Source organism: Solanum verrucosum, unplaced genomic scaffold (assembly GCF_900185275.1).
Source record: "Solanum verrucosum unplaced genomic scaffold, falcon-dt-bn FXZP01000207.1, whole genome shotgun sequence".
NCBI lineage: Eukaryota > Viridiplantae > Streptophyta > Magnoliopsida > Solanales > Solanaceae > Solanum > Solanum verrucosum.
Window position 1 is genome coordinate 4,561,938 of NW_026019996.1, and position 12,473 is coordinate 4,574,410.

General features: G+C 34.1%; 1 protein-coding gene across 1 annotated transcript; it reads left to right on the forward strand.

The window, feature by feature from the left end:
• The first annotated feature begins 567 nt into the window (after positions 1–567).
• On the forward strand, positions 568–7,085 carry LOC125819287 (uncharacterized). The gene is made up of 3 exons (XM_049498753.1): positions 568–785; positions 938–1,142; positions 6,904–7,085. Exons 1-3 carry the CDS (start codon positions 636–638, stop codon positions 6,951–6,953), a joined length of 405 nt encoding a protein of 134 aa, XP_049354710.1. The 5' UTR covers positions 568–635; the 3' UTR covers positions 6,954–7,085.
• Positions 7,086–12,473: the final 5,388 nt, after the last annotated feature.

The following is a 12,473-nucleotide window of genomic DNA, read 5'->3' on the forward strand; positions in this document are numbered from 1 at the left end:
AGTCAGAGGTGTATTCGGGATTTTGAGATGATAGGTACACTATGAATCTAAGATACAAATTTGATAGATTTAACATTTAGGTTCTTATCATTAAAAAGAGTTAAAATTCTAAATTTATAGGTCTAAAATTAAAACGCCAAAATAATATATATATAAATTAATTAAAACACCAAAAGTGCTACTAATAACCGCTTAGAGAGGCGTTACCTAATTTTAAATAGAAAAATAAAATAAGATATATATAAAATTCAAATTTCTAACCTCACTTTGATAAATGCATCCAATCATAATCGTATTATATGATATTTTGAATATGAGTTTACACATCTATATATTTTTTAAAAAATAAAAAATACAAACTATATATATGATTTCGAAAGAGAAGCTTGGTTCACATGAACCGGTGACCCCCTCACTGCATATGCCTGTGGGGTGTGGGCTGTAAGAGACCCAACAATGAGCCCAAGTGAGAAAAAAAAATGAAATAATTTATACTTTTCTAATGTATGCCACAAGCTTTCCCGCCAAAGCCAATTCTCACTTTCCCGCCATAACCCTTGGACCCATTCTTGAGGTTATTCAGTGATCTCAAAGAGAAAACAACATCTCATCCTTATTATTTGATAGAAATTAAAATGCAGATTCAGGTTAAATGCAGTTGCGGAGAGGAGAAATGCCCGGAATGGGCAATTCTAGAGCTTCAAGGTGTTGTTGAAGCCCAACCCTCCTTCAAAGATCGACTCCAAAATCTTCGAATTGGCACTCTCTGCCGCCCCACATCCCAGGTTTTTCACTTACAACTCTATCTTCTATCTTTTTTTTTGTTGTCAATTTACTCATGAGATGCTTAAATATTTATTTATTTTTTTGTTGATTGAAGGATGAAATTTTAGGAATCTCAGTTTTTTATTTTCTGCCTGTTTTTTTGTTTTAAAAGGAAAATTATACATTTACTGTTGGATATCATGAGTTGACTGGAACCAAGGTGCCCTTGAAAAAACCAATGTTAGTATTGAAGAAAATCAAACTTTCCACTGAAGAAGAGAAGGGTGACATCAATTCAACAAAGGTGGAGTTGGACGTTATTGGAGTAATTCGTCAAAGGATTCTTTTTAAAACCAGACCTAAGGCACTCATATCAAGTAAGACCATCACATTTTTTTTCCAGTCTTCTTGGTAAATCCAGAATTAACTTACTTATTATACTTAATTCCTCAGTTATAGACGTTATTGGAGTGTATGGAAATGGAAAGGTTCAACCTTAGTGTTCGACAATGTTTTAATATTTGCCGTTCTATAATTGTTGTCTTATGTACATGGAAATGAACATGATGCCGAAACGTTGGGAGTGTGCCAGTATTAGTGAGGTTAGAAAAACCCAAGGCAACCTTGGTCGACCATTTCGAAGGATAACTCACTTACTTAAGAGGAAATACTCTCTTAAAAGAAGCATATTAAAGCACAAAGCTTTATATAAAAGCTTTATAATTCAATACAATGTTATTCACATTAAGACTTCTAAGGCCTTAATCTAGGCTTATATCTCAGGTGATTTAGTATAAGAAAAAATGTGTGATAGATATTATTAAAGATGAGGATGATTGATCTCATCAAGATAAACAACAAAACCATTGTAATCCTACAAGTAGAGTCTGAGGAGGGTAAAACGTATGCAAACCTTATCCCTACCTCATCGAGAGAGATGGTACCCTCAATTTAAATAAGGACTGCCAAATATTTGAAAAGGGATACATATATGAGAGCAATAACAACAACAAATTAAAGTGAAATGGTTTGTTACACAACAGACAGGAGAAAGGAGAAAGAACAGTAATAAACGAAATAATGCAAAATTGGAGCATAAGAACGAAAAAAATTAAGGATGACAAGCTGCTGAATCATCCATCATATGAAAAAATGACAAACTTTTGATTCATCATTTGATAAGTTGTTGCATCAATAAGTGGCAAGCTTTTGGGCCGTTAACAAAGTAGAACAAAGACTTAAGGCACCACCTTCCTTATTTTACGCACCAAATTTATGCTTGAGAAGGAACATGAAAGCTTAAAGAAACCCACTCCAAGCTTCATGATGATGATTAGGCTTATTTTGTGAGGTGTGTTGCTCGACGACTAGCTCATAATGGAGGATTGGTCGGACTCTTTGGAAGGGATAACATTTTAGCTCTTATAAAAGAAAACTTTAGTTGCCCCAAGATGGAACGAGATGCCATTTGGCATATTCAGAAGTATTGTATTTTCCATTTAGTAATGATGTGAAATTTAAAGATAGGTATGTATAAGTCATTGCCTAATCTTGAAGCTCCTTGGGAAGATGTGGGCATGGATTTTGTTTTAGGATTGCCGATGACTCAAATGAAGGAATGACTCTATAATAGGTATGTCTGATGACATCAAACAAGGATTTGATAGATTCTCGACAATGGCTGATTTTGTTCTATCTTAGAAGTCTGTTGATGCTTCTCATATTGTTTATTTATACTTAAAGAGAAGAGTGTCCGCCTTCATGGAATTTTGAAAACCATCATTTCGGACTAAGATGCAAAGTTCACAAGTCATTTTTGACATACTTTATGGAGGAAAATTGGAAGTCATTTGTTGTTTAGCTTATCAATTCATCCCCAATCGATGGTTAAAGGGAAGTAGTAAACAAAATCTTGCAAAATTTATTGTCATTTTTTTTTATGACCGTGGTGTTCGGGCAGCTTTCACGCACCTCAACTAATTCCACAGAATACCTACCACTTTCCACCAGCAACAGGTACTAGGTAACTTTGTCGACCGAGGCTAGGATAGATGTGAAAATGCATTTTGTCCATGGGATCCTGTCTGCCACAAGCAGAGATTCTTACAATAAATCTTTGAGTCAAACAATTCAAAATTTTCATTTGAGGTTGTTCGTCGCAAATAGCCCCATTGCCAACTATTTGTGAGTTCACTGCTAATGCTGAAGAACGGACCAAGGAGATCAAGAAGCGTCACGAGGAAGTTTGCGATGATATTGCTCGATAGACCGTTGAAAAGCAAGCAACAAGCACCTGAATAAACTATTTTCAAAGAAACTTTAGTATGGATTCACTCAAGGAAAACACGTTTTCCTAAGTGTCGGAAGAAGTTATCACCTTGAGCATTGGCCATCTTCGAATTTTGAAGCATATAAATGGCAATGCCTATAAAATTGAACTACCTGTAGGTGCTGATTTGTCTTCATACTACGAAGAACATAATGGAGATTTGAAGATTGACGGCAAACCGTTTTCATCTCCGAAAGTCCAACGCAAAAGCTTGTCACTTGTTAATGCAGACTTATCATACGATGATGGATGCAACTTGTCATATGATGATTTGATAACTTGTCATTCTCATCTTTGAATGGTATAATTTTCATCTTTATCTTTAGTGAGGATTGTCCCACGTTGATCCGTGGAGTAAAACCACTTATGATGTGAGCCTATTTAAAGATCTAAGGGCCTTAGGCGTCATTTGGTAGGGTGTAAAAAAATAGTGTTGAATAGGGTGTATTAGTTATACAGGGATTAGTTATGCTTGGATTATTCATTATCCACTACTTGGTTTGGTGTATTAGAAGTAACATGTATTGCATAATTTCTAAAAAAAATTGTTTGCTTACAATATACCCCCCACATTCTTTAGCTTATACACTTTCATGGACAATTGTATCTTTAATCATGCTTATGCATGTATTAAAAACTTTTGTATTGCTAATACCATGGTTTGGTATGTATTATTACACTGAGGATAATACCAAATAGGGTGTGTATTACTTTGACATGGGTTGAAAACTTGTACCAAACAAGCGATTAGTAATACCAAAACATGCAGTATTTTCTCTAATACCTTTTATTCAAATCATCTTGTGTTGTTAATATAAAGCATTGTACTTAAGTTTGCTTCTGTTAATCTTGACATTTGAAGCATTTACTACCACTAGCTTCTTTATTATTAGACTTTTGAGGCTACCTTTAGATGATACTTGTGACGTTGAACGTTTGTTCTTGTGGCTAGAAGTAAATTCCTTTTGCTTACAAGCACCTGATAGGTGTTACGACCTGATTTTAAACTCGTTTAAAAATGTTCAATAACGTGGCTATTTGTGGAATAACACATAGTTGTCACCTAATTTTAATTTGGGAATTAGGAAGCCCATTTTATGAAAGAAAGGTGTTTAAACCTTAAATGTGTTTGCAAACCAGATAAAGGGCAAGGATTCAAGTGATTCACTGAGTAAGGTGATTGGCATCTCGAGAAATTCGCAAACACATTTACCTACAGACAAATTTTGTGGCTAAAGTAAAACTTGTTTGTAAAATGATAGTTAAAATTGGTTTCGTAAAATAATTTATGTAGCACTTAATTACTCTATTAATCAATAGATGAACTATTTTTGTAATTGTGTTGTTACTTAAATGACCTGTAAATTTGACTTTGAACTAAACATATTAATTCAACTCCCAAACTTATAGGTCGATAGACTTTACTTTATAACTATCAAGACAAGGATTAGTCTTTAAACTATTTTAGTGAGTCTTAAGGTTTTGTATCGTTTGAAAAAACTGTTTTTTTTATTGTTGGTCTTGAGCCCCAAATTTCTCTTTGAAACACAACAACAACAATGACAACATACCCTATGCAATGACACAAATGGGTTTGGAGAGGCAAGATGTATGCAGATTTTATCCCTACTTTTGTGGGGTAGAGATCCTTGAACAAGAATTTTGAAAGGAAAAAAAAGTAAGATTCATTCTTTGTTAATTGAAAATATTTTCTGTTAAGCGTGAAAAGCTTGAAACGAAATTTTGGAAAAAAATATCCTTTTAATTCTGCCAAACGGAAGCTGAACTTCTCTTTTTAATGAGAACAATAGCCAAACAGAATAAGTAAAACAGAAGGCGATTTTGATGTTTGAGCATCCTTTATTCATTGAAAATTATTTCGAAGAAGTGATTCATTATGATCTTTGAATCTATCAGACAAATGTAAACCTCCCATCTTAAGGTTTATTTGTTGTTGGATAAATTTAGAACTGCTAGACACAGTAGGATTAGTAGGACCGTGCGAAGGATGGCCTCCACCCTAGTTTCTATCCACACCCGTTTGTTATGGTTGTTCAAGTGTCCCCATCCTGCCCACCCCTCTGCCAGATTCATGTTTGAACAGAGTTGACAAGTGTTACAGATAGCTACATTTACTTCCTTTTTGTGTTAAAAAAAATTCTATACAAGTGATATTTTTATGTATTGTGCTCTTCCTCTACTTGGAGCTACAAGAAGAGCTCCAGCCTGAGATTGTTTCTGAGATGGAGCCTCTGTAACTGGACTAGTGAGTGTTTTATCTTTTTCATCTTTTTTTTCCTCATTCATGTTTCTTTATCCCCAAATTGTGCTTCCATTAATCCGTTATGTAGTGGCTAACTAGAATAAAGATCAAAATTGTCGGTTTGGGTCACAGGGGTTTTATCAACATGAGTAAAATCCTCTATATGTTTTCTAGGCATATAAGAAGATTTTAAAATTTCTCCCCCTTTTATTGTTTCCAAAGATTGTGTAGGATTGATCCATCAAATTTGAGGTTTTCTTATGCTCCAGCAAACTCTTTTTTTCTACATGAATTTACAAGGTTTCCTTCTTTTTTGTTGCTTGGATATGGTAAACTCTCTTCCTGCTCAAATTACCCCTCCGCAGGGGCCACCAATAGCTTTCCTCACTCCCCATTTGTGACTTGAGCCCCTTAATCTCATGGTTGGAGGTGCCTCTGTTCTGAATCAAAGGCCAAAGCCGTGAATTGGATTGTCCAGAAAGATCTCCGAACAATCATGGTGGAGTTCCTGAGAGGTGTATATATGAGATCTTTGTTTTCCTATTACTTCAAGGTCGTCCTTGTTTCCCATTCTAGTCACCATCTTTCATTGGGTAGGTATAGATGAAAAATATAGCTTTTAGATTGTTGGAAGACAAACACGTGTAAAACGCTTTTATATTAGCGATATTTTCCCCCTACCTTTTGCGAAATTGAAATAAGATATTAATGAAAATAGCTTTAGTGGATATGACAAAGCCATTTTAGTTCCTAACTACACAAATAGTGAAGACATTCTAGTTAGGAAACCAAGAAATAGCAACTAGATACTTTTAGAATTAAAAGATCAAGATGTTATTTGGTGCTTTCCTAACAAGAATTTCTCCATTAGTGTAGAAAGTCAAAAGTACTTGTGATATCAACTAAAGCTAAGTTGTATTCAATGCCATAACGATCCCACAAAGCAAAGAGAGTGAATATCGTTATCAGAGAAGTTTTTCCAACGTGTTGCAAGCCTTAATCTTTTGTGGTTTTCATTCACATTTTTCCTACCTTAACTCCTACAATCGCTCTGTTGATGTGCACCCTTTGGCTTTTTAAGAGAGCTCAAACAATCAGTGCATTGTGGAAACATTACCACAATGTATTTTAATGACTTAGCCTCACTTAGGCGGGAAGACGCGAAACTACCACCTTTGATTTGGGAAAATACAACTCCCATCTCTTATCCTATAAATTGCATCATTGCATAACCTCTATCCTATACTCTTCCCCTAATCATTGTGGATTGTAATGTTGACATGAGAAATATATTGAGAAATTGTTTGCATGTTTTCCTTAGATGTCTTTTCCTTGAATATGTAAAGAATACACTCGTATCCATAAAGAAAATAAAGATCACCTGGCTGTCAGTATTTCATATATGTTAGTCATGTGACCACCAGCTGTTTTATGATGTTACTATTCATTGTTCGCTGCCTAGCTATTGTATCTCTAATGATGATCAGATCATGACTCCATTTTCTTCTTTCACTATCTAACTCTCCATCTTTTCATGTGTATCCAGAGCCTCAACCTATCGAGAAGGAAAAAGTCAGTGCTGCTGTGTCCAATTGAATCGTACTGTGCATGTAATTTTGTTGGAAGTTCAAAGATGGAGACTTAGATTCCTCTATTCTTCTAGGTGAAGGGTTGATTGCTATTGTTGCGAAATGACTGCATTATATATCACCCTGTAATTTCCTTGATTGGCTGAAATTGTATGTGACCTGGAACTCTTATACAGTGCCAGTAATGATATGTAGAAAATTTTTAGTATGGTAGAGGAACAACAAACAAAATTTGTGTGAGGCTTCACTAATTCTTTGACACTTGGATATAGTGGGCCCATTCTTTGACTTTCAAGCTCCAAAAATTAGGAACAAAGAGAATATAATTTAAAATTGACATGATCTAATAAAATTATATAAAATATAATATAAATAAAGTGAATTATGGGGTCCACTATTCTTTAAGCTCATCATATATCCAAAAGAAAAAAAATCCAGACATCATTCTTCTTCATTAACATTTTTCTTCTTCTATTTCTTCTAAATTGAAAATTTTATCAAAATTATTTCTCTCAATATTAAATTTATATATATTCGAAATGATGTTCATGTTTGAATGTACTTTAATACAATTTCAAAAGTGAAAAAGTGAGTTAAAAAGGATTATTTTAAAAAAGTAAATATTTTTTTATGTTTAAATGGATCCTAAAAGTAGAAGTTCAAAAGAAATGAATTAGGAAGATGAAAATTTTAAAATACGATAAATGAAAAATGGTTTAATCCTACGATATGAATTATATTCGTATTTAAATTTGACTATTAATATCTTAGGTAATTATTTAACCATAAAAAATAAATTAAATTTTTATTTATATTATAAAATTGAAGGAGTAATTGAATTGGTTTTCAAATTTTTTTAAAAAAACTAATGAGAAAAAAGAAGAGAAGACAATGAAAGAGAAACAAAGGGAAAAGGTATAGATTCTCCCTTAAACTTATCTCGAAAAGTCAGTTACACGCTTAAATTATTATGACGACCTATTACACACCTTTACTATTTAAAAGTGAATTTATTTACCCCTGGGATGTGTAACACAACTCTCACAATATGTGGTGTATTACACTCGCTGCCATATCAATGTCATGTCAGTGCCATGTCAGAAATTAAAAAAAATTATATTCTTTTTTTATTTTTAATTAACTTTTCTTTTGTTAACTATATTTTACACTAATTAATCTCTCATTAATTATTAAAATTCTCTAACAATTATATTTTCTTCATAGCAAAATTACAAAGAAGAAAATTTCAACAATGACCACGCACTAATCAAAATCTGGAGTTGATTCATGGAGTGGGAAATTCTCTCATTCACTCAAAAAAGCCTGTCATAGCTGCGGTGGCTAAGAAACCCCCAATATTCTATCCCGTCGATGACATTAAGAAACCATTTGTTAACAAATACAAATCAAAACTCACAAAACTTAGATTTATGATAAGTAATTTGCTAAGCAAGCTGAGAAAAATTAAGTCAAAGAAGGAAGGAGAGATTTTTGCTTAAAAGAAAGAGGAGAAAATGTGCTTCCTCAAGAGGGTGAGGGTGAAGAAGAATAAAAGGGTGGGTTGTGAAGAAGAAGAGATGTGGAGGGTGGGTGGGGTTTAATTGAATTTTGACTTTTTTCAACTTTAATGAATCTGACGCACCTATTTTTATTTTATTTTAAAATTATTTTTCCATATCAGTTTTAGGGGGTAAATAAATTCACTTTTAAGTAGTAAAAGGTGTGTAATAGGTCGTCATAATAGTTTAAGCGTGTAACTGACTTTTCGAAACAAGTTCATGGAGGAATCTATGCCTTTTTTGACAAAGAAATAAAAATCAAGAGTGAGTCCCATAAATCAGAATATAATTGTAATAAAAAATACCCTCACACAACTAATACAAGTTGTACCTCTCCCATAGTAGAAGTACAACTTGTATTATTTGTGTGAGGGTATTTTTTATTGCAATTATATTCTGATTTATGGGACCCACTCTTGATTTTTATTTCTTTGCCTTTTGTTTTTCTTTCATGGTCTTCTCTTCTTCTTTTTTCTTGTCAATTTTTTTAAAAAATTATTTGAAAACCAATTCAATTACTCCTTCAATTTTATAATATAAATAAAAATATATTTTATTTTTTATGGTTAAATAATTATCTAAGATATTAATAGTCAAATTTAATATGAATATAATTCGTATTTGTATTGTAGGATTAAACCGTTTTTCATTTATCGTATTTTAAAATTTTCATCTTCCTAATTCATTTCTTTTTAACTTCTACTTTTAGGATCCATTTAAACATAAAAAAAATTTACTTTTTAAAATACTTCTCCTAAGTTGTTAAGAAAGTGGTTTTCGGTGTCTTTTAAAGTTTCGAGTGTCGGAATGGAATTCTGTCGATTCCATCAATCCCGTAATGTGAATCTAATTCGTGTGAGTTGTCGGTTTATGATTCTGAGCCTTTTTGAGGATTTGAGGTCCTAAGTTGTGAAATTGTAGATACCATACTGCTCATACATTGATGACATACTCGATTGTCATACTAATCAAGTTTTAGAAACTCTTTTCTCAAAACTCAGTTTAAGAACTCAAGTGTTGGTTTTAAAAAGCTTCTCAAAATTTTATAGCTAAATTCATAGGGTTCATGTGGAATTATGGACATGAATGACTCAACTCAGGGATCTTGATAGCAATATGGAAACTCATTAGTCAGAACTCAAGACTCACGAACTCGGAACTCATAACTCAACGATAGTACTCCTCATCAAGGATACTCAACTTATGGAGTTCATGCAGAATTATGGGCATGAACGGCTCGGCTCAAAGATCTCAATAACAAAATAGACTTATGAATACAACTCATCTCATTCTCATACTCATTTACTCAAGTCTTGAGACAAGTTAGAATTAGTTGCAAACGACTTCTAAAAAAGGGACTCAAAGGTTTTCTCAAATTTACTCTTAATCTATGATTTAATTTGAAATGGAGTTTTAAGAGTTATGATTAGGATATGAATGATCTCTCAAGGATTAATGAAGCTTAGGATAGTTAATATCGATAGGGAAATGAAGACACAATTGGAAGGATAGCATACGAGACAAAAGATGTAAGGGAACGAAAAGGTAAAGTGGCATTGACATTCCGGGCGCAAGGGTGGCGCGTCGCGCCAGACCTACATTCATTGGGGGTATGATTGGGCGCACTTCTAGTGCATTGCGCTAGGCCTCCATTTACTGGGGTCTGATTGGGTGTACGACTGGCACGCCGCCCCAGCCCAATTCCAGGATGTTTCGATGAATTTTGTTCTTCTCGATTTTTTATCCTAATTCACCTAGACTCAATTGATTTCTTCCAAACTTCCTTGTATTCGTAAATCCAACATTAGTAAACGAAATTCTACTCAAATTTCCTCAAGAACGACCCTCAAACTCAAAACCCTTGCCTCGAGAACTCATCAAACTTCATTAATAAAGAATGAAGAACAAAACTTCAAGAAAACTCATCAAAAACTCAATACACGAAATCTCATGGACGAATTCAATAAGGAAACGCATGATTGGCGTGAGGGTGAACTAACCCATCACTATGAAAACTTACATACCTCGAAAGAATTACATACTTGGCGAAAATCCTCAAAGCTCGCAAAAATCTTGAACGTTCTTCTTTTCTCCTCTTGAACTCCTCTCAAAAACCTTAAGCGTGTTTAAGAATGACTAAAACTGATTCCAATCAGTTTAGACCCCTAAAGTATTAGTAAAAATGATCTAGGCTCATGGGGGTAAGGAAAAGACCAAAATACTCCTCCTTAAAACGGATGAATTGCCTTAACTAGATAGGATGCACTCAAATGAGCATATCTTCTTCATTCGAACTCAAAATTTAGCAGACTCAGCGGCGTTGGAAAGAGGACTCGGATATCGTCGATTTGATAACTCATAGGCCACCTAACTCTTTATGTGCTGAAAGTTATGACCGTTTGAAGTTGATCAAAGAATAATCTCATAGAGAAATTCAATTGGAAGGAAAATTTCCAACTCACCTTTATGCTATAGACTTTTAGTGACCTTAATCATCTAAGAAAATTTGAATCACTCGGGACAAAACTTAATCACCATAAAGAATGAATCGATTCTCAACTTTGAAATTTTTGGGATGTTACAAGTGTTTTGATGGTTCCATTGAGTCTGAAACGTCGAGTATAATTGATTTGCTTATGTGGTTTGTGTGCATCGGGTTTCGAACGAATCCCGAGGGTCCTTTTGGAGTTGAAAGTTGGCTATAATTTTTTATTAAAGCTCAGATTACACCACTTCAAATTCTAGGTGTAAAGACGATCATTATCTAGTATAAAACCCAACTAAGAGTTGGGGTTGAACTCACAGGGAGCGGTACACTATTTGAATTCAATTACGAAGTACAAAAGTGGTCTAAGCAGTTATAGAAATAGAAGTTATCAAAAACATACAAACAAGTCTAAAGGGGTGACAACGAATGTCAAATGGGGGGTTTTGATTTACAATTAACAGCTAAAACAAGTGCGAAAATAGGGATTTCAACAAGATTAATGTATCGGCCCTCAAAATGAAATAGGATATTTAGAGATTCACATGCGTGTTAGTAGTTGATAAACTTGTATAAATGTTTGAAAATGAGTTTATAGGTCAGTTTAGTTGAGTTTGAAGTCAAACGTCAAAGGGACGACCAAGACGTTCGGAAACTAGTCTTTTACGTGTTGGTGTGTTCTAGTATGTTGTTCATGTTTTTATGTGTTGTTTGGAGTCTAAAATCAGTAGAGGTGACCCTAGTGTCTTAATAAATATTTTTAGGGTCAAAACGTTCGGGTACGACTCCCTGGGACCACCCTGAGGGTTCCCGAGGAGGACCCCAACCCTTGGCCAAACAAGCTGCCAAGGCAGCTTGAAAATGCTCATGGAGGGAGCATGTTTGTGTCGCAGACTAGCTCCACCATAGGCCAAATTTTAGGCGTCGCAGACTCTTCTGCCTCGAAATTTAATTTCCAGAAACTTGTGGGAACACCCCGTGTCGCGGACTTGTTCCCCGACGAAATCTGCGAAAATAAAACTCAAGTTTGACTTGTTTAAAAGGTCTAACTAAGTGAGGGGTGGTTTGGGTACTTTGGGGAATTATTATAAACGGTTATTCTACCTATTTTAGGGTACTTTAAGTTGGTTAAAACCCCAAAACCTAGAATTAGACCTCATTATCCAAATTGAACCTTCCATCTCAAATAAATTCTCTCTCTAGAACTCCATGGAAGACATTGATGAAGCTTCAAGCTATGGGATGGGTTCCTACTGATTTCTCCTTCAAATTCCTAAGGAAATTAATCACAAAGGTATGGGGATTTTATTTTTGATTCTCCTTTCAATCAAAGAGTCAAATCAAAGTGATTTCAATGTTTTTCAAAACACTAAAAACCCCAATTTCAATTCTAAGCTTGGGTTCTTGCATGAAAGTATTTCAAATGATGATTTATGTTATTATTGATGGTTTTAAGATAAAAAACTCCATGAACACTTGCATA

Bases quoted from the DNA above. Each gene is read 5' to 3' on its own strand.
- LOC125819287 (XM_049498753.1), top strand. From the start codon at position 636: ATGCAGATTCAGGTTAAATGCAGTTGCGGAGAGGAGAAATGCCCGGAA. The intron at 786-937 runs GTTTTTCACTTA...TTGTTTTAAAAG, and splicing joins TCTGCCGCCCCACATCCCAG to GAAAATTATACATTTACTGT. The intron at 1,143-6,903 runs GTAAGACCATCA...ATGTGTATCCAG, and splicing joins ACCTAAGGCACTCATATCAA to AGCCTCAACCTATCGAGAAG.